We start from the raw sequence: 19,430 nt of genomic DNA on the forward strand, positions 1-19,430 counted from the left end.
TACACAATTTTAAAGCAGCCAGTGATTTCCCATCAGCATTGTGTAGTCTAGTTACAGTATATTTTAAATACCATAAAAAGTCCTGGCTACATACATATTTAAAAATACAGAATAGAGTTGTGTTATGATGGGATGGAGATGTAAAAGATGGAGGTGTAATCATAAAAAGATTCAAAGAGGAAGTGTGTAGTGGAAAATACTTATTTTAATAAGAAGCTAAGATGAAGTCTCTTTAGACTTGAGTATTCATCAGTTAAAATTTGAAACATGCTCTTATTAAATGGTACATGGACTGGTACTTACACAGGGCTTTTCTACTCTGACTACTCAAAGCTGCTTATCTCGCTAATAAGCCTTCCTTTAGTTATAGAATTGTCATCATTTGGAGGCTGATGTTTGACAGTGGATGATTATCTGGAATTTAATTAACATTTTTAAAATCTAAAATGTAACATTTTTTAAAATAAAGAATCTGATTTTGTAAACAGTTTTTACATTTGGCAATTACATGAAGGCATCTTTTAATGTTGATTCTTTTTATAACACCTGACCCCTCAGACAGCACAACATTCAGCGCAACATTTGTATATTAATTCAAGTCCATATTCCTAGTACATATTCCATAAGAGATTTCAATGTTTTCATTAAATTAATTTACTGCTCTTGTTATTTTCTTGGTCTGTCAGGCTCCTCCTCTCGACAGAACCAGTCCAACTCATCTCATCTCATCTCATCCTACGTCACCCTAAGGAGAGGACTTGGGAGCTCTGCAGCAAAGGTGAGTAAAGACAATAAACTGTACAAACTCAGGGTTTGTCTGTTTTTAAAAGCCTGTTTTTTTTTGTGAGTCCTGTTTTAATCTTATGTTCAATTACGTGTTTGTTTTTAATATGATATGTTTGAAAACTGACACCACTGAAAAATCTCTCACTACAACTTTCTCCCAGTTTTGTCACTCGGTTTGTGGACCATCTGTGTGAGCAGTAGAAACAGATTTTTTGCATCTGTATCCAGGCAAATAGATTTTTCTTTTGCATTTACTACTTCTGCTATTTTACTGTTCTGTTTGGTTTTGTGTCCATTTTGTTTTCTGCCACTTTTGATCTGTCTTATTGGCTGAGTCCAGATCTTCGAATGTGTCCAGTCTAACTGATATATTTGGCAGTGTGGATGAAAAAAAGCTTTCTTGATTAGGTCCAGTTAGCACCGTGTGAGGACTAATGATTAGCCAGTCAATGATTCTGGTGGGATAGAAACCACTGTAAAGCTGTAAGATGGATATTTTAAAGAGCCAGTGTTTGCTTTCTTTCAGCAGCTGTCAGCCATGGCTACAGTTTTTACTTTGCTCTACTTCACTCTTACAATCTCAATAAAAAGCAGCATGTTGGCATGGCTATGCATCTAATTGGCTTCATAGTAAGGTGGATAGTTGATCTCTAATGATTGGTTAGGGTGGAACTGTATCCTCTCCCAGGTGGAAACTGTTAGAGTGGACATGTGGTCTGAGTGAAGATAGAAACTGGGATTTAAGGTTGAGAATTCAGACTTCTTCTCTTATAGCACAAACCAAATATTCCCATGTCATACCAAAGCTTTCCTTGTTCTGTTTTTCCCTGCCTTTACTCACTAGGAAAGACCTAAGAGTGCCTTGGAGTGTCTGTCATCAACTTCCGAAGTCCTGCAGCCCTCGAGCAGCCAGGCCAGAGGCCGAATGACTGCGGAGGAGCAGCTGGAACGAATGAAGCGCCACCAGAAAGCGTTAGTTCGGGAGCGCAAGAGGAACCTCAGCCAGGGCGAGCGTTCCAGCACGGGCCTGTCTGCCTCCAGCGTCACCGCCCAACGCTCATCGTCCTCCTCAAGGCTGCCCTCGAGCACCTCTGACCCTCCAGCCTCCGTACGTTACTCCCAACCCCACCGCAGCAGCAGCAGGCACAGGGAGCACCACCTCCACCACCAGAGCTGCTATGCCACGCTCCCACCCCCAGCCACATAATATACTAGTGGAAATGCTAACACACTAGCACTGCCTGCCTTGTGTAACCACTAGCCACTGATGGTAGCCAAAAACACTAACAAGCTAAAGGGCGGGACTGACTACAGCTGGCTAGCTAGCGTGGATAATACTTTAAGAAGAGTTGGAGAGAAAAGGAGCGCAGGGGATTGTGGGTAATGCTTGGCTAGTTTCAGACCAGAAAAAAAGATGCCCTGTCTATTTTATTTTATTATTTAAAGGTTCAGGTGAAAGTGAACTTTATTTCCACTGCTCCCTGGTGGGACCTCACTGACACAGTTCTGAATGTAAATCCATTGAGAAGAGGAGTGAGCTGAAGGCATCAATCTGCCTTCCTGTCTCAGTTTTAGTCACCACAAAGTAGAGAAAAGAATCCATTTATGTACATCTACATACTGTGTACTTGTACACTTTTATTTATTTACTGAGTGATATTTTCAGTATACAGCTGTACAGTTATATTTTGTAGAGATTTGGTATTTAGAGCATATAAAAGAGTGAGGGAAAATGTCCGAAAAAGAAAATATACATTTTCAGGTTGATGAAATGAAGACAGATGCAATGCTACAAGAAAAATCATGATCCCACCTCCCTGCTTTCTTTTCTTCAATCAAAATCCAAGTGCCTTGTTATGTTGACGATCTTTTTTGCCTTTGTCCTAAATGTACCTCCTTAATCAGCATTTTAGCTAATCATGGTGTGTTTACAGCATGCGTCCCCACTTCAGAATCATAGATTATGTGCAATAGCAGAGTTTAGTCAGGAAGTTGTGGGGACAGTGCTGGTTTTTATCCCTAAAGGAAAACTTTGACATTTGACACTTAGAGTAAATCTAGCTTACAGCTAGCTGTGCCCCTTGGTCTCAGTGAAGAATACCGTAGATGCTAATGTGCTTGGATGGAAAAAAAATATTGAAGCTTAAAATGTCAAAGTCTTCCAGTAAGGTTACATGACACACGATAACTGCCGTACTGGTGTTATGATAGCAGACTAACCAAATGTTTAACCACACGGCTGTGAGAGCTGCCTGTAAATCAACTACATTTCCCATAAACCCTTGAAATCAAATTTTCCTATAACAGTAAGCAATACATAGCTTGTCACCTTCTGCTAATCAGTTTCACCCATTTCAGTGCACATGATGATGATGATAATGATATCGATAACAATAATGATAATGCCAGAGTATATTTTATTTTTATGTACTTCACCAGCATTAGACATGTTTATTTATACATCATTTTTTAACTACATAATTACTTTTTAGCTTTTGACTGTGTTTCATAATTACACTGACATATTTAATGTTGGAAAAGAAAGATGGCCTGTTTTGTTTTTTTATAGAGCATAATAATACATGACAGGATAAAGCAACTGGGCTGAAATGCAATAAAAAAATATGTGTGTGTGAACAAAAAGTGGACAACTTTGTCACAGGAGATCTGTGGGAAAATTAAAAATTTTTAGTGATCTGAGGCATTAATGTCCTTAAGAGAGAGAAAAAAAAAAGAAATTTGTCAGATTTACAAAGATGTATTAAAGAGAAAATCATCAATCATTTTTACTCCGTGTATTGTTGACACATTTCCTGCTAACATTTGAAATAAATAACCCCTGTTATTGTTGTTCTAGTTATGTTCCTTCGAATGGCACAGCTGTCCACTCCTTGTTTTCAGTCAGATATTCACCCCGAAAGCTCTTCTGCCATATTGTCTTTATCTTTTCACACCTACATAAAGCCTATCAGATCAAAGTGTGGAGTAGTAACACGAGGATGCTCAGTTGGAGAGTAGAAATATAGTAGAGAACTAAAAGAAGTGAATTGCTAATCGCCACCTAATTCTGTGTAATCGAGAAGCAATGCACAACTCTTTCCCCTTTTCTTTTCTATCATGTAGAGATTTGCACTTGACAATAAAGAGTTTCTTGCTTCTGAATCTGTTCTTTGCTGTGTTCTTCCTAATCCGGTGGGGGTTTGAGGAATCTGTGCCTGCATGGTCTTCTCTTTTTATCTCTGTCCTTCTGTGTGCGGTTGATTCTCCTGAGCACAACAAGGCATGGGATGCAGTGTTTCTCAGAGCATGTGAAAGCACCAGCAGCTCAGACCCTGCTGCAGGCTACTGGAGTGGGAAGGATGCATGCATGGCTTTGATGCTCCTTGGATGATTACTCTCAAGTACCTCTCACCACACACACACACACACACACAGAAAGATGAAAGGGCAGATCCAGAAACACATACGAATCATTTGGCTGTCTTGTAGTTGCTTGTGGTTACAATACTAAGAACAGTCTTTTCAAATTCTTGGGTGAACTTGCTGTAATTACTCCTGGTTACACGAGTGATGTGTTTATGTTTGCCTCTCTGTCTGAACCACAGCTTAATGCAGTAACATTACACATGCACACAGGTAGAGTTTCTTTGTGTAGTCAGCCTAATTATTTTTTTGTGGAACCAGTACTTTTAGCAGTGTTGCTTAAAAACACATTTCAGTGACCCAGATATTTAATGTATTGTTAATTAATTTATACATTTTTGTAATTTTAAAAATTTTAATCTGTCAAGTTACTTTTTTACTAATGCCTTCATCTCTGAAAAAAACCATTACAGCCTAAAAGAACTTCTAATATGTACAACAGCTGATGCTTTAACTTTAATCTTGCAGTTACTGCAGGAAATCTGACCTGGAATCATTATTTATAAACACTGTGTACATCAGATTTGGCTAATCTGTCATTCTGATAATAATGGTGTTAATATTTAACATGCAAGACTGTTCCTTAACTTAACTAAATGATTCAAGATTCTATTAATGATAAGAATAGGGTCCCCCCCCCCCCCCCCCCACAGTGTGGTAAGCTTTTAATTCTGACTCATCCCCCTTGCAGGTGTTTGACTGGCAGGAGGAGCGACCTGTGGCAGAAGGTCAAAGCGATGAAGGGTGGAATCCAGTCAAAGAGAGGGGCAGGATCCAGTCAGATGAGTGGGTGACCGTAACAGCTACACGGATAAGAGAGGTGGATGTGGAACCTCTCGACTATGACCTGGATATCAGCCGAGAGGTACACACACATGTGACTTCAGTTAGAAGCAGCTCAGTGAGAAAGTCGCAGCATCACTAATACAGAGGTTTCTTCCTGTCAAAGAGTTTGAGGCTTGGTCCTGAAAGTACCCTGACATGATTTTTGCTGTGATTTGGTGTTTAATGAAAGAAAAATTCATTTGAAATAAAAATCTCTACCTTTCAAACCACAGACCAATGTGTGTGACTAACTGTTTGCCCAACATGCAGCTGTCCAAACCAGAAAAAGTTCTCATCCCTGAGCGCTACATTGAGTCTGACACCGATGAGCCTCTTAGTCCAGAGGAGCTGGAGGAACGTGCCCGTCGGGCTGAGCGAATCAAGACCCTGCTGGCCAAATCCAGGTAGATGGTGCTCATAACGAAGTTATACCAGTTGAAGGAATTTAGGGGTAAAGATGTAGTTTTTTTGCACTTGGATATATACCAGGTGGGAGGTAAGGCCTTAGTGGTAATACATCAGATACATTAACACTTGTTTGTGTGTGTGCGCCTGTCATTCTGTCTGTAAATATGGTAGAAGGAAAGGTTCAGTGTAGTTAGGAGTGCTTGTTATTAATAATCCCACAATCATTATACTTATTTAAAAGGGAAATTAAGTACTGTAAATGTACCAAATATCTCCTGTGTGCTTTCTGAATAATTTCCATAACTGTTTTCATGGTCGATAGGTCCATAAAGCTTCTTAGTTCAAGTGTGCTGTTCAAATCAACGCTATATAGTCAGTCCCGTTTGTGTCCTTTTATGCAGTGTCCAGAACATACAGCCGTCTGCACCGCTGGACTTCACTGAGCTGGATTCAGCTCTGCAGCAGCAGGAGAGGATCATGAATGTGTCCCAGATGCTGGCTTCAGAGGCCTCGCGCAAGAGCAAGCTTGTTGCAGGTTAGTTAGACAAACATCCACAGCAAAGTTTTTCTCGACAGCACTTCTGAGCCTTCATTAACACATTTTAAATACCTTAACTTTTACTAGAAGCGCAAGTCATGCCTAAAATGAGACCACTGCAAAGTAAAGGCCAACCAGAAAGTCCTTGCTTTGCCGAACTATCCAATGAACCTCAGTTATCAAATGTGAACCTGATAACAATTCTCACAGAAAGTACAAAACAAAATCCTTTTTCTCGAGTCTCTCATCTGATTTCGTTTGTGGCTGCCACTGTAGTTGCCTATGGTTACAATCAATTCTTGTTTTACTCATGGTTTAGTGGTAGTGGTAGACTTTTAGCAGGAAAAATCTTAGATCAACATCTCAGTCTGGCAAAGTGTGATTTTTTTTTTCCATTGTGTGTCCTGGTGTGTAGGGACTGAAAGACTGGAGAGCTGGTGAGCATATCTGGTCCGGGTACACCTGCCCTGATCTCCAGTTCATGTTGTGTGAATTTATTGCGTCTGTTGTGTGTATGTCTGAGTATATGTTGTTTTGTCAGGGTAAGGAATGTGCACAGATTGGTGACAAAAGTTCTTGGGTTTTTAAAAAAAATCTTTTTCTCTCCATTTAATACATTTTCCCTAGAACATCTGTGGACAGTCCTGGTTTCTTTATTTCCGGGTGATATTCTATCCAAAGAGCCCCAGGAAGCAGGTTTCACACTGATATATTTGACTTCTATAATAAAATGTGTCTACTAACCAAAATAAAATGACCCATTTTGAGCCTAAAAAAAGCCACCGTAGCCCCAATGAACTCAAAGCTTGGATTTCCCTTTAACACAGTGAGAGCTCAGTGACAGCTGCTGACAAAACATGGCTCATAATTTATAAGTTATTCATATTTTATTGTAAATTTCTTGGCTGAATCCTCCTTTTAACTTTGACCTCTGCTGGAGTGAAGGGAAGCAAGCAGTTCATGTGAAATTCAAGGGAAATTTTTCCAGAAGACCAATTCGTTGTTCAGTTGGAGCTCATCTCTAGTCAAAATCCGACTTTGTGAAACCTGCCAGATATTCCCCATTGGGAGTCATTTCGAATGAAGTGGAGATGCTGCTTTGGTGAAACCATTGTGGCCTTTCTGATTCCAGTGGTGTTTTGGTACAGGTGGGCTGTTGATATTTAAAAGCAGTTGATTGAACTGTTTGACCTGCATCAAACAGTTTTATCAAATGATGTCTTTTGTTTGGTTTTATGTTCAAAGTAATGCTGATAGGCACCTGATTCAGGGCTCCTCCACGTATGCATAAACTGTTTACAAGGGACATATTTTTTGAGGGTAAAATAATCCTACATCTTGTTTGCTGGAAATATGTTTGTATTCTGCACAGAATAATCTGCTGTGTAGACCTTAGGATAGTCCTGTGGCCTACTGCACTGGGACATTGGAGACTTTGAGTCGTGAGGGTTGCTGGGTGGGTCCTCTGTGGATTGAGCATATTCAGGTGCCTCCCACTGACACTCAGATTGGGATTTAGGAAGTGTTGATGTTGGGTCAGCGCCTTTGGTTGTTTTGTGTAATCTTTGAAATGTTCCTGAACAGTTTTGTGGATTTATCACTGTTAAAATCTGTCAGTGTTTATATATATATATATATGTATATGTGTGTGTTGTGGTAATGAAATATGAGTGCAGTAAAATCTACTTTTTTTTTCTTTCCTCCAGCAAGAGCTACTGCAGACCACTGATCCACAGGAACGACCGGTGCAACAAAACTGAGTCTTTGTGAAAGGAGCTTGAACTGGAAGGATCTAATCATTGGAAGTGGACTAATTTACATATAACAAATGCCTTTTTTTTTAATGATTGAGGACTAAACACATTTTTTCAAGAGTTTTTCATTCATATTTCTGAAGTGGTATCAGGTTTTCTTGCTTCTGCAATTACACTGCACATTTAAGTAATTATTTTTAACACAAGTTAGTTGCTTTTTTAAACTCTACATTTACTTATCTGTACTGTTGACATGAAATTAAGTTTTAGCTGGATTTCATTTCAGCTGGATTTCAGTTTTAAATTGCAGCGAGATCACTTTGACCATTATTTATTGCAGCGTTTAGCTTCATGGGCTTCGTATACTTTCCCAGCACTGTCACTTGATGATCCAGAACCCGTCAGTCATCACAAAAGCATTAAAAAATAATACAGTTTAACACATTAAAAGAAGTTATTACAAAAATAAATATTAAGATTGAAAATGTTTACTTGTCTTTGTTTTCATTTTTAAAAAATATTATTTTCTGGATATATATTCATCAACTTAAGTTGAATAAAGCATATTACAGAATACATATAAACATAATCGAATTTATTTTCCAACAATATTAAGCCTTCGTGGCAGATGGGCGCCCCTCGCTGAGCCTGGTTCTGCTGGAGGTTTCTTCCTGTTAATAGGGAGTTTTTCCTTCCCACTGTTGCCAAATGCTTGCTCATAGGGTGTCATATGATTGTTGTGGTTTTCTCTGTATTACTATAGCGTCTTTACCTTACAAAATTAAGGCTTTGGCGTGTAGTTCTGATTTTACACTATACAGGGAGTGCAGAATTATTAGGCAAGTTGTATTTTTGAGGAATAATTTTATTATTGAACAACAACCATGTTCTCAATGAACCCAAAAAACTCATTAATATCAAAGCTGAATGTTTCTGGAAGTAGTTTTTAGTTTGTTTTTAGTTTTAGCTATTTTAGGGGGATATCTGTGTGTGCAGGTGACTATTACTGTGCATAATTATTAGGCAACTTAACAAAAAACAAATATATACCCATTCCAATTATTTATTTTTACCAGTGAAACCAATATAACATCTCCACATTCACAAATATACATTTCTGACATTCAAAAACAAAATAAAAACAAATCAGCGAACCAATATAGCCACCTGTCTTTGCAAGGACACTCAAAAGCCTGCCATCCATGGATTCTGTCAGTGTTGTGATCTGTTCACCATCAACATTGCGTGCAGCAGCAACCACAGCCTCCCAGACACTGTTCAGAGAGGTGTACTGTTTTCCCTCCTTGTAAATCTCACATTTGATGATGGACCACAGGTTCTTAATGGGGTTCAGATCAGGTGAACAAGGAGGCCATGTCATTAGTTTTTCTTCTTTTATACCCTTTCTTGCCAGCCACGCTGTGGAGTACTTGGACGCGTGTGATGGAGCATTGTCCTGCATGAAAATCATGTTTTTCCTGAAGGATGCAGACTTCTTCCTGTACCACTGCTTGAAGAAGGTGTCTTCCAGAAACTGGCAGTAGGACTGGGAGTTGAGCTTGACTCCATCCTCAACCCGAAAAGGCCCCACAAGCTCATCTTTGATGATACCAGCCCAAACCAGTACTCCACCTCCACCTTGCTGGCGTCTGAGTCGGACTGGAGCTCTCTGCCCTTTACCAATCCAGCCACGGGCCCATCCATCTGGCCCATCAAGACTCACTCTCATTTCATCAGTCCATAAAACCTTAGAAAAACCAGTCTTGAGATATTTCTTGGCCCAGTCTTGACGTTTCAGCTTGTGTGTCTTGTTCAGTGGTGGTCGTCTTTCAGCCTTTCTTACCTTGGCCATGTCTCTGAGTATTGCACACCTTGTGCTTTTGGGCACTCCAGTGATGTTGCAGCTCTGAAATATGGCCAAACTGGTGGCAAGTGGCATCTTGGCAGCTGCACGCTTGACTTTTCTCAGTTCATGGGCAGTTATTTTGCACCTTGGTTTTTCCACACTCTTCTTGCGACCCTGTTGACTATTTTGAATGAAACGCTTGATTGTTCGATGATCACGCTTCAGAAGCTTTGCAATTTTGAGACTGCTGCATCCCTCTGCAAGATATCTCACTATTTTTGACTTTTCTGAGCCTGTCAAGTCCTTCTTTTGACCCATTTTGCCAAAGGAAAGGACGTTGCCTAATAATTATGCACACCTGATATAGGGTGTTGATGTCATTAGACCACACCCCTTCTCATTACAGAGATGCGCATCACCTAATATGCTTAATTGGTAGTAGGCTTTCGAGCCTATACAGCTTGGAGTAAGACAACATGCATGAAGAGGATGATGTGGACAAAATACTCATTTGCCTAATAATTCTGCACTCCCTGTATAAATAAAATTGAATTGCTTGGTGAATAGTGCAGTAGACCAGAACTCTAAGACCAGACAAGCCAACCTGAGCACTGCCTGGATTGACTAAAAGAAAGCTTACAACTCACTACCCCACACATGGATCCTGGAGTGCTTGGCACTGTAAAAGGCTAATAGTATGCCGATAACATTCATCAGGAACTTGCTGGGACAGTGGGAGACCAACTCCAAGGCAATCACAGAAGTTACTATGAAGTGCAGAATACACCGAGGTGATGCACTGTCCCTACTGTTCTGCACAGGTCTCAACCCCTGAAGCTAGCTCGTCACTAAAAGTGGATATGGATATAGATTCAGAAGTGGAAGGACCATCAGACACTTTCTGTACATGGATGACATCGAGCTGCATTCCAGGGAGACATAAACTCACTGATCTATATCACCAGCTTCTACAGTGAGGACATCAGAATCTAATTTGGACTGAATAAGTGTAGACAAATTGTTGCAAAGGGAGGGAAGGTAATGCGGAATGAATGCATGCTAGAAGGGAGTATACCAGATATACGGGACAGCTACAAGTACCTGAGTATCCCACAGGCCAACAGGAATTATAATGAAGATGCATGAAGGTCAGCCACAGCCACATATAACCAGAAGGTAAGTCAGTTGCTGGGAATCCAGCTCAATGGTAGGAACAAGATCCAAACCATCTGTGCAGCCCTACCAGTCATCAGATACTAGCTGGAATAATAAGCTGGCCACATGACGAGATGGATGCCACTGATGCCAAGATATGAAAACTCCCGACAATGCACAGAACTCCAGCACCCTGAGGCTCTAACAGCAACAGAAGGAGGGAATATGTGGTGAGTGTCAGAGTCACAATACAAGATGAAACGGAGCATCTACGAATACATCAGAAAGATGAGCTGCAGACAGATGGTGATAAGGAACAAGAGGAGGAACTCTTGTGGAAGCCTAGCCCTGCATGGAATGTACCATCGACAGACAGAGGAAGTGGGTGACATCGAGAAATGCTACCGGTGGCTAATAATTTATTTAAATGTAAATAAACTTAGCTCAAAAGTAAGGGGGGTTGTGCCCATGAAATATTTTCCAAATCTTCTCAGCCAAACTATTTATTCTGCTATTGACTCTTTTGGTGGGATGACTAAAGTCTGAAGCAACAAGACATATTGGTTTGTGGTTGACTGAATATGTAAAATGACTCTACTGGTAATCTTTTAATCTGAATTTTTTTTTTTCCTGAAGTAGTCTTTCCTCTGTGGATCCTTAAATCCTGGTACCTCATACAACACAGTCACCTAGAATGCAATTTGCAGTTGTGGGACTGGTGGTAATCCAGATGTGCACAGAGCAACAGGTTCCCCTCCAACAGATTTGTCAGAAGAACATCCACCAAAACTTGCTCTGAAATACGAGACCAGACAGTCCCCACTCATCCAGGCCATCAAATATCAGCACAAGTTTATTTGCCAAAATCTGAAATTCTTGTTTGTTTTGAGGAAGCTATAAGGAGTTGGATATCCTGGTTAACCCGCCCCTCCACCCATGCAAGAGCAAACTTTTACACAGAGAGCTTTTGCAATGCCTGCAAGTAAATATGTTTTCACCATCACATTTGTTCATCTTATGTCATCACTCTCCTTGATGCAGCCTCAATATGCCCGTCCTCGTGTTCACTGTTAACCGTTTCACCAACTGCATGTGTGATGTACAGCTTGGTATACACTTTGTTAGAAATAGAGACCAGCTTTAACCTGATAGTCTTTGCTGTTTGGAGTCTACTTTAGCTGAGACTGGGTGAGAGGCACAGTACATTCTAGATAAATTTCCAGTTATGAGTCATCAATGAGTGGAAATTTTGACCTCTTGGTGGCAAAACTGCAAGAATCTCCTGTATCACCAGTGTATTTCCCTTGGGACTAACATTTTCCACCATCCAATTGGTTATTATCTATAACTGAATAATTACCGTGGCATGAATTGAAGAAACACCCCGGTTAAGGTTTCATTAAAGGGCATTTACAGTTATAAGACTGTGCCTGAAAATCACAGGAACCATGAAGATTTATTCATACAGAACAATGAGAAGGTATCTATATCATCCGACATGTTTCTCTATTTCATTTGGAAGAAACCATCACAAGATGGGTACACTGGTCCCTTTATGAAGAATGTGATTAGCAAGGATACTCAGGCAGCCTATGCTGTTTTAAAGATGCTCAGTTGGTGCCAAGGAGCCCCGGAGTGCCAAGTCAATATTTCCAACACCATCACCCTGAACCACTGACACAAGGAAAGATGGATCCATACATCCATGCAGTGTGTGCTGAATTCTGACTCTACCATCCAGATCTCGCAACAGAAAGCAAGATTCATCCAGAAATCCTCCTTCTGTCGTCCAACTTTGGTGAGCCCGTGCTAGAATGTAGCCTGTGTTTCCTGTTGTTAGCTGACACAGTGTGGTCTGCTGCTGCTGTAGCCCATCTGCTTCAAGGGAGGGTTTGACATTTACCTCCAGAGATGCTCTACTGCATCCAGCACAAAACGTTATCGTAATAACTCTGCATTAGGACACAAGCCTGCACGTGGGCCTGAAAATCACAACCAGTATTTTCTACACCATTCTCTTCACTGATTTTGCGGACTTCTTTGCGATCCACTCCGACACCAGATTTCTTCACTTTTTAGTCACATTGTGACTTTTCATTATTCCATAATAGATCAACCAAATCTGAAAAGAATGAAAATTTAAATCTTTACCCAAAATGGAAATTTTAAAGTTTTCTCAAATGAATTATTGGAAAACAAATACTTACTTCTGTTACTTTGTGACAGACATTATGTGGTGCAGTTTTGCTGTTCAAGCTTTAATACTGACAAAACTGTTGATAGAAAAAAAAAATCGTGCTGAAGAGAGACAATATTTTGGTTTTACATTGAGACACTTAAAGTGAGTGTAAAATTGACTTGGCTGCAGTTTTGAACAGAATGTTCAGTCCTATAAATCTCATATTCCACCACGGTTTTAACTGAAAATGATTTTTATTGGTTTTCAAGAAAGCACAAAATTCTCCATTTGTATACCAATCAAAACTAATGCCAGGTAATCCTGTTTCATTCAGCACAATTCATGGCAAATGCAGTGACTGTTAAAATGTCCAAACGAAATAAAAACTTGATCATGTGGTACTGCCACTCCGCCTGCAGACTTCATTCTTTGACGACATGCACACCAGAGTGTAGTCTAACGATTGGCTCTATGATGGATGACGGCCTACCGTTCAACATTTAACACCAAAACTTACAAACGTAATATTACAAAAACTAATTCCTCCCTGCCGGTCTCATCAGCATTACGAGGATTTCACAAAAGCTGCTTTGTAGTCATGTTTCAGTTCCTCGTTCCTACTGTCCGGGCTGGTTTCAGACTCCTCTGAAGTTTTTTCTTCCGGCTCAGGATCGCTGCCTTTGTCCTGAGCTTCTGTGGGCTCTTTCTCACTGGTGGACTTCTCTGGCTCAGCTTCTTTTGTCTGTCCATCCACTGGTGGTGAAGGGATCAACTCTGGCTGGGTTTCAGACTGAGGATAAGAGAGCCAAAAGATGATTTACTTATAATTAGTATTAGTATGATATTACTTCTGTTCACATGGAAGCAGGTTGCCTGGTAACAGAATATCCTAAAAGTCCAGAGTGTAAACAGATGTGCCTGCAATTTGGCAGATATTTCTGCCAAATTGTTTTGTCACAAATTATTATCAGCAATGCAATATGGATGCAAAATATGGTTTCCCAATTAAAATGGAGAGTTGTAGTTCAAAAACTTTAAATACAATTTAGGAATGTAAACATTTACATGAAAAGAAATACAGAGTTACCTCCAAATCTGTCAAATCTTAAAGTCTAAAGTATTTAAAGTATTACAATTTGGATGCTCGGTATCTTCATCAAGCTGCAGTTTTAAACCAAACATGAATGACAAATCATTTGATTTCATGTCCCTTAAAAATGATTTGAGTCATCCAAAGCATTGCCTGTTTTGTCATCTGAGATTCAGAAGAATAGCAAACTAACCAGTTTGAAAACTGAGACAAGATGCTTCTGATATGCAGCTGTATTGTATTTTAACACAGCTTACTACACCAGTCATCCACATCATAATAACCACTGACTACTGACGTGAATAACACTGAGCATCTCCTTCGAGTGCAAATTAGGGCTGGGACTCATTGGGTATTGGCACTGAAGTAATAACAGTAACATACTAACTGCATCCCTCTGTGGCTCTAAGGTTGGTTTCAATACGTTTTTATGCTTAGACAGTGAAAAAAAAGATATGTAGATTTTACAGGATGCGCACATAATAAATTAAAGGATTTAGCATAACATCCAGTTATAATTAAAAGTAAGTGTTCCTGGATCTACTGCACCTTTGTTTTCTGCATTTTTTTCTATATAGTCTAGCATGGATGACCCCTCACCTCACTGAAACCCAGACCACAATGTCTCCGGTTGCGTCCTGACAACTTCCCATCCATTCCCTGCTGGTACTGCAGCTCCAGCTGCTCATTGATCTTCTGATCTTCCTGACCTGCAGAGGAGACACCAGTCACAGCAGGCACAACCAGCCAGTACAGCTCTATCCAAGAATGGATAGACCTGTGCGGCGGATGTGTGGTAGCAAAGCCGATTTAATTGTTTTGGGCATAAGGATGACACAGCATGTGTGAGAGGTGCAGGATGACAGTTTGCGAAAGCAGAGCAAATACCACATTTTCCAAAAACTAAATAACAAGCTTACCACTGCGGAAGTGAGATGTTGACTTGTGGTCACCAATGACAAGACGCCCAGTGTGTTCTTTCTGTAAAACAGCAACAGTCCCACTTTACCTTAACTGTCACAACTTCAGGCAGTGAAGCATGAAGTAACAGGGCCTATTTTTACTTTGCCTGTGAGTCTCCAATAAAATGAATCAAAACACAAACAAACCTTGCCCGCGCCCATCAGCCGTAAAAACTTTTGTTTCCTCTCATCGCTTCCCAAATCAGCAGAGGCCCACTGTGTACCCCCATCCTGCAAAGGCAAACACTCATCATGTTGATGTTCAAACAAGAGCATCAAGAGCCAGACTGAATCAAAAACATGATTCTGATATCATTACCTCTAAAAAAAAAAGAAAAGAAAAGAAAAGAAAAAAATAAAGATTATTTTGAAACAGTCATAAATGTTTCTGATCAGCAGGGCTAGACTTCCCTTTTTCTGATCACACCTCAACTCACCTGTTTGTTTGTTTTTTGTTCATTAATTATGAGTTAAGTTGTGCATTATCTGCAATCCTGCTTTCAGTCCTGTTTTCATTAGTTTAGTTTATTAGCATGACGCCTGAAGCATTTTCCTGTTTGTTGCAATTTAAGCCACTTTTCAAGAAAAGATGCAAAGCATTTGATGGCTGAAGGTTGTTACTCATAGACAATAAACATGGCCTTATATCACTACAGCGTCATTATTTTGGGATTTTGCAGCCTTTTTATAAAATGCTCTTGCTGCACCACTGAGGTTTCTGTGAACCTAAACTCATCTCTGTTCACTCAGACATTTCTGTAAGACGCTTTGTACCAGTGAAAGGGGAAATTCTAATGTTTCATTCTTTTTATTTTATATTCTATTATCGTCTCGTCTTTTGCATGTTTCATCTTTTAAAATTTATTTTTTGTAAGGGATTTATTCTGTAAAACAGCGCAATATGAAACAAACAATGCATGTGTTATTTATCAATAATAGTAATTAAAATCAGGTTCAAATAGTGGTGATTTACACGTATCTCCATCGACAGCAATAAATGTGTCATAACTTCTTTTTTTTATATATATATGCACAAAATGATAATTACCCAACACTTACACCACAGTGACTTTAATATCTAAATAAAATACATAAGTAAATATCTGCTTACATTCGGGCCAAAACAAAGAGAAAACATAGTAAATATTATATCGTAGTTCATGTAATATAGTTTTGAGTCATCCTAAAAAGGGGAATGAGTTCAATAAACTTTCCTATTCTAACAATCACGCTCTGAATCCCAACGTTAGCAAACCTGCTACAGCGACGCTAGCCGTTCCCTGGTGGTTCGTAGCTCTCGCCCAGGGCTAGTTTCGTTTTTAAGCGTTTTACTCACTTGACTGGGAGACGCCGATCGTTTTGTTCCATGCCTGTCCTCTGGAGAGCTCATTGTGAACGAAAACTTTAGAAAAATATCGACAAAATATCATGCCACCTAGCAAAAGCTAGCAGGCTATGTCAACAATCCTGCTATCCCCACTTCCTGTGCAGTCTTCTTCGTTTGTGTTGCTGCTGGTTGTGTCGACTCTGTGCCGCCACACTGCGGAGAGTTCTCCTCACAACAAAAACTCGTCATCAAATCTACTTAGCGGTTATTTCATGCTCTCTCTCTCTCTCTCTCTCTCTCTCTGTGTGTGTTTAGATATAAACTTAGCACAAAAAGTGAGGCATTGTTGTAACAATGCTTCTTGACAATAAATCTTATACTCCTGAAAAGCCTGTTTATCCCCCCCTTAAATGGTGCTATCACCTCTGTCAATTGTCATACACATTCACAACAGTCAGCCACTTCCTCCTCATGTTGGTCACCAGCTTGGTCACACTGCTGTGGTGTGGCATCCCATTCTTCAACTAGCATTTGTCACAAGTCAGCCAATGTGCTTGGTCACTCTGGAATAAACAGCACACCCAAACTGCTCCCACGAGTGTTCAGTAGGGTTGAGGTCAGGACTGTAGGCAGGTCATTCCATCTTCTTCACTCCCAAACTCTGGGGGTAGCCTCTGGTAAACCCCGCTCTTTGGGGACAAGTATTGTCATCTTGGAGGATAGCATTTGGCCCAATACTGCAGAGACTATATCTTTGCAGTATTGGGCCAAATGATTGCCTCTGGTTGCAGAATCTAATCTCAATGCATTGAGATTGCCTCCTGTTATGACAAGCTTAGTTTTTCAAGTGAGGGAGATGACGCCCTACACCATCATACTGCCTCCATCAAAAGTTGTTATGAGCCTTGACCTGTAGAAGACTTCCTGCGGTTCCTAAGTGCTCACAGATTGAGGGAACAGTCTTTTTGTCATGTCATTTTCTTGGGATGCCCACTCGATGGCCTGTTTCTGTCATCCCTGCTTACATGGAACTTGTCCTTTAATCTGGAGATGGTACTAGGGCTCCCCCCCCCCCAGAAGTTGGCCTATGGCAAGGTTTTCAGGGGCACAACCCACCTACTCAACTCTGCTGCTCAACCCACAAATGCAGTGGAAATAAACAGGCTTTCCAACTGTATTTGATTATTTAATGCCAAGGAACATTGAAATAATAATAATAATAATAATAATAATAATAATAATAATAATAATTTTAAAAAAATCCGCTCAACATAAAGTTTTTGTTGTATTATAATTACATTTGGACAAGCTGGACTTACCTCTGAAGTCAGAAATTAAATAAACATTCAAAAACTGGAACAATTTTTTTCTATTCATCAATGAAAGTAAATACCTGTATTTTGCGATCTTAACAATAAATAAAAACCCCAAAGTGTTCTGCTATTTTTCTGCTTTTTGAAATTTCGAACTTTGAAATTTCATGGACTACAACAGCAATAGTTATATTTTAACATTAAACATATCGTTTTGATTAAAGGGCATACTATTGGATTAACTATCCACTAACATAAAAAAAAACCTATTTTGGTAATTACCAATGCTGTTAGTTTTAGGCCAGATATAAAATAAAGCTCACACTGAGTGATTTCTAACATATTTGTGTTTTTTATCCGATTAGTCATTTCCCTTGGAATCTCGTTAAACTAAAGCTTGAAAGATATTTTTATACCGTCACATATTTATATGTAGCTGTTTTCAAAGCCGCCTTTGTGGGGGCACGTTTGGTTTAAAATTAAGTTTAGGATGACCTTCACTAAACCCGCCAAAAGGTGGCGCGAGAGTAAATATTATGAAGACCCAGCCCAGAGGCGCTCACACCTCTGACAGGACCTCACACTTCATTTTTGCGAAGGACAATCAACGAGGTATTAAACGGGAAACTCGTTCATGTAAATGGGCTTAAAACGCTGCATCCACCAATCTCATCTCCTTCATGTATTAATTTACATCAAATATTTTTTTTCTTTAGGAAAATGAAGAATAGGCCGGATCCTGATTTACAGATCTCTTTTATTATTTAAAAAAACAAAACAACTAAACAAAAAACAAACACACAAGAGAGAAGTATTAATATGCACAATTTGATGTTCAAATTGATTTTATATATAATATATAAAATAATGTATACATTGATTTTGAAAATATTATATATGTTCATGTTATTGCCAAACAGAGTAAAAAAACTTTCATTGGTATTTATTTACTAAAATGTCCCCCATCCCATTTTTTGATCAATATATTTTTTCAATCCATATAAAACAAGCAGCTTAGCCTAATCACTGCGTGAGTTTTAGTTCTGGGTGATTTCTGATACAAAAAAGGAAAAAGAAAGTTTGCAAGGGGAATAAAATCACGGAGGAATCAAAGAAATCAAAACGCAATTTTATTCCTTTTTTAATCGCGCGGGTGATCGTGAGGTGACCGGCAGCCTGGTGCGAGCATGCACACACGTGCGCTCAAAGGCTGCACACACACACTGAGAGGAAAGGCTGGGACACGGGTGACAAGAAAAGTCAGGGGGAAAAAGTACCTGTACAGGAGTGAACAAGAAAAATATAGAATGGTTTGCGTTTCATCAAACATAAACAAAGAAAGTGACACAGGCGGACAGAGACGGATAAATAGCCGAGGGAGAGAGAGGAAAGGAGAGAGAGAGCCAGAGGGAGAGAGAGGAGGGGTTATCCAGCCTCTGCCTCTTCACCCGACAGTGCCCCGCACTCTCACTTAAGCCGCCACACAGCGCCGGCCGGGAAATAACCTGAAATACTTTTGATTTAAAAAAAATCCTCCGGGTGACCTCCGGTGTGACTCAGCGCAACTTCTGACGACGACGCCGAAGTGTCCCGGTGTACTTTCTGATCCTCGGCGGAGCGCAAACACGGAGTTACCAAAGTCCGCGACAGGCTCCAGCGATGGTGACTTTACGCACGGGATTTGGAAGCTGTTTGCACTGACTCCTGTTCTCGCCGCCGAAAACTCTGTCAGCGTCGCTCCCCCCGAAGAGTCGTCAAGTTTGCAAGAAGCACACAGCGCATGACGAACGACTGAATCCAGGTAAGACCCGTCCTGCTGCATCT

At 40.0% G+C, this 19,430-nt stretch overlaps 3 protein-coding genes across 20 annotated transcripts in view; 2 read left to right on the forward strand and 1 right to left on the reverse strand.

Annotated features, from left to right (window-relative positions):
• Positions 1-8,223, forward strand: part of LOC146383036 (pleckstrin homology domain-containing family A member 7-like) — a 140,289-nt gene extending 132,066 nt beyond the window's left edge. For 14 of the 17 annotated variants that reach the window (XM_084934130.1, XM_084934135.1, XM_084934137.1 and 11 more), the window contains 7 exons: positions 687-778; positions 1,631-1,894; positions 4,901-5,074; positions 5,305-5,438; positions 5,844-5,977; positions 6,396-6,417; positions 7,687-8,223. In XM_084934130.1, the coding sequence (XP_084790256.1) occupies positions 687-778; positions 1,631-1,894; positions 4,901-5,074; positions 5,305-5,438; positions 5,844-5,977; positions 6,396-6,417; positions 7,687-7,750 (884 nt within the window). In that variant the 3' untranslated portion in view covers positions 7,751-8,223. Of the gene's footprint in view, positions 1-686; positions 779-1,630; positions 1,895-4,900; positions 5,075-5,304; positions 5,439-5,843; positions 5,978-6,395 lie in introns of all 17 variants that reach the window. The other 3 variants (XM_084934132.1, XM_084934146.1, XM_084934134.1) reach the window with 2 other exon arrangements.
• Positions 8,224-13,149: 4,926 nt separating this feature from the next.
• c7h11orf58 (chromosome 7 C11orf58 homolog) lies at positions 13,150-16,493 on the reverse strand. The gene is made up of 5 exons (XM_084934148.1): positions 16,303-16,493; positions 15,114-15,197; positions 14,925-14,985; positions 14,605-14,714; positions 13,150-13,704 (listed from the first exon to the last, which is right to left on the reverse strand). Exons 1-5 carry the CDS (start codon positions 16,354-16,356, stop codon positions 13,480-13,482), a joined length of 534 nt encoding a protein of 177 aa, XP_084790274.1. The 5' UTR covers positions 16,357-16,493; the 3' UTR covers positions 13,150-13,479.
• Positions 16,494-18,882: 2,389 nt separating this feature from the next.
• LOC146383038 (transcription factor SOX-6-like) overlaps positions 18,883-19,430 on the forward strand; it is a 102,731-nt gene continuing 102,183 nt past the window's right edge. Inside the window, exon 1 of one of the 2 annotated variants that reach the window (XM_084934151.1) lies at positions 18,883-19,407. The gene's annotated coding sequence lies outside the window, so the exon portion shown is untranslated. The remainder of the gene's footprint in view (positions 19,408-19,430) is intronic. The other variant, XM_084934149.1, reaches the window with a different exon arrangement.

This window comes from Perissodus microlepis, chromosome 7 (assembly GCF_051167445.1).
Source record: "Perissodus microlepis isolate ML-2025 ecotype Zambia chromosome 7, ASM5116744v1, whole genome shotgun sequence".
NCBI lineage: Eukaryota > Metazoa > Chordata > Actinopteri > Cichliformes > Cichlidae > Perissodus > Perissodus microlepis.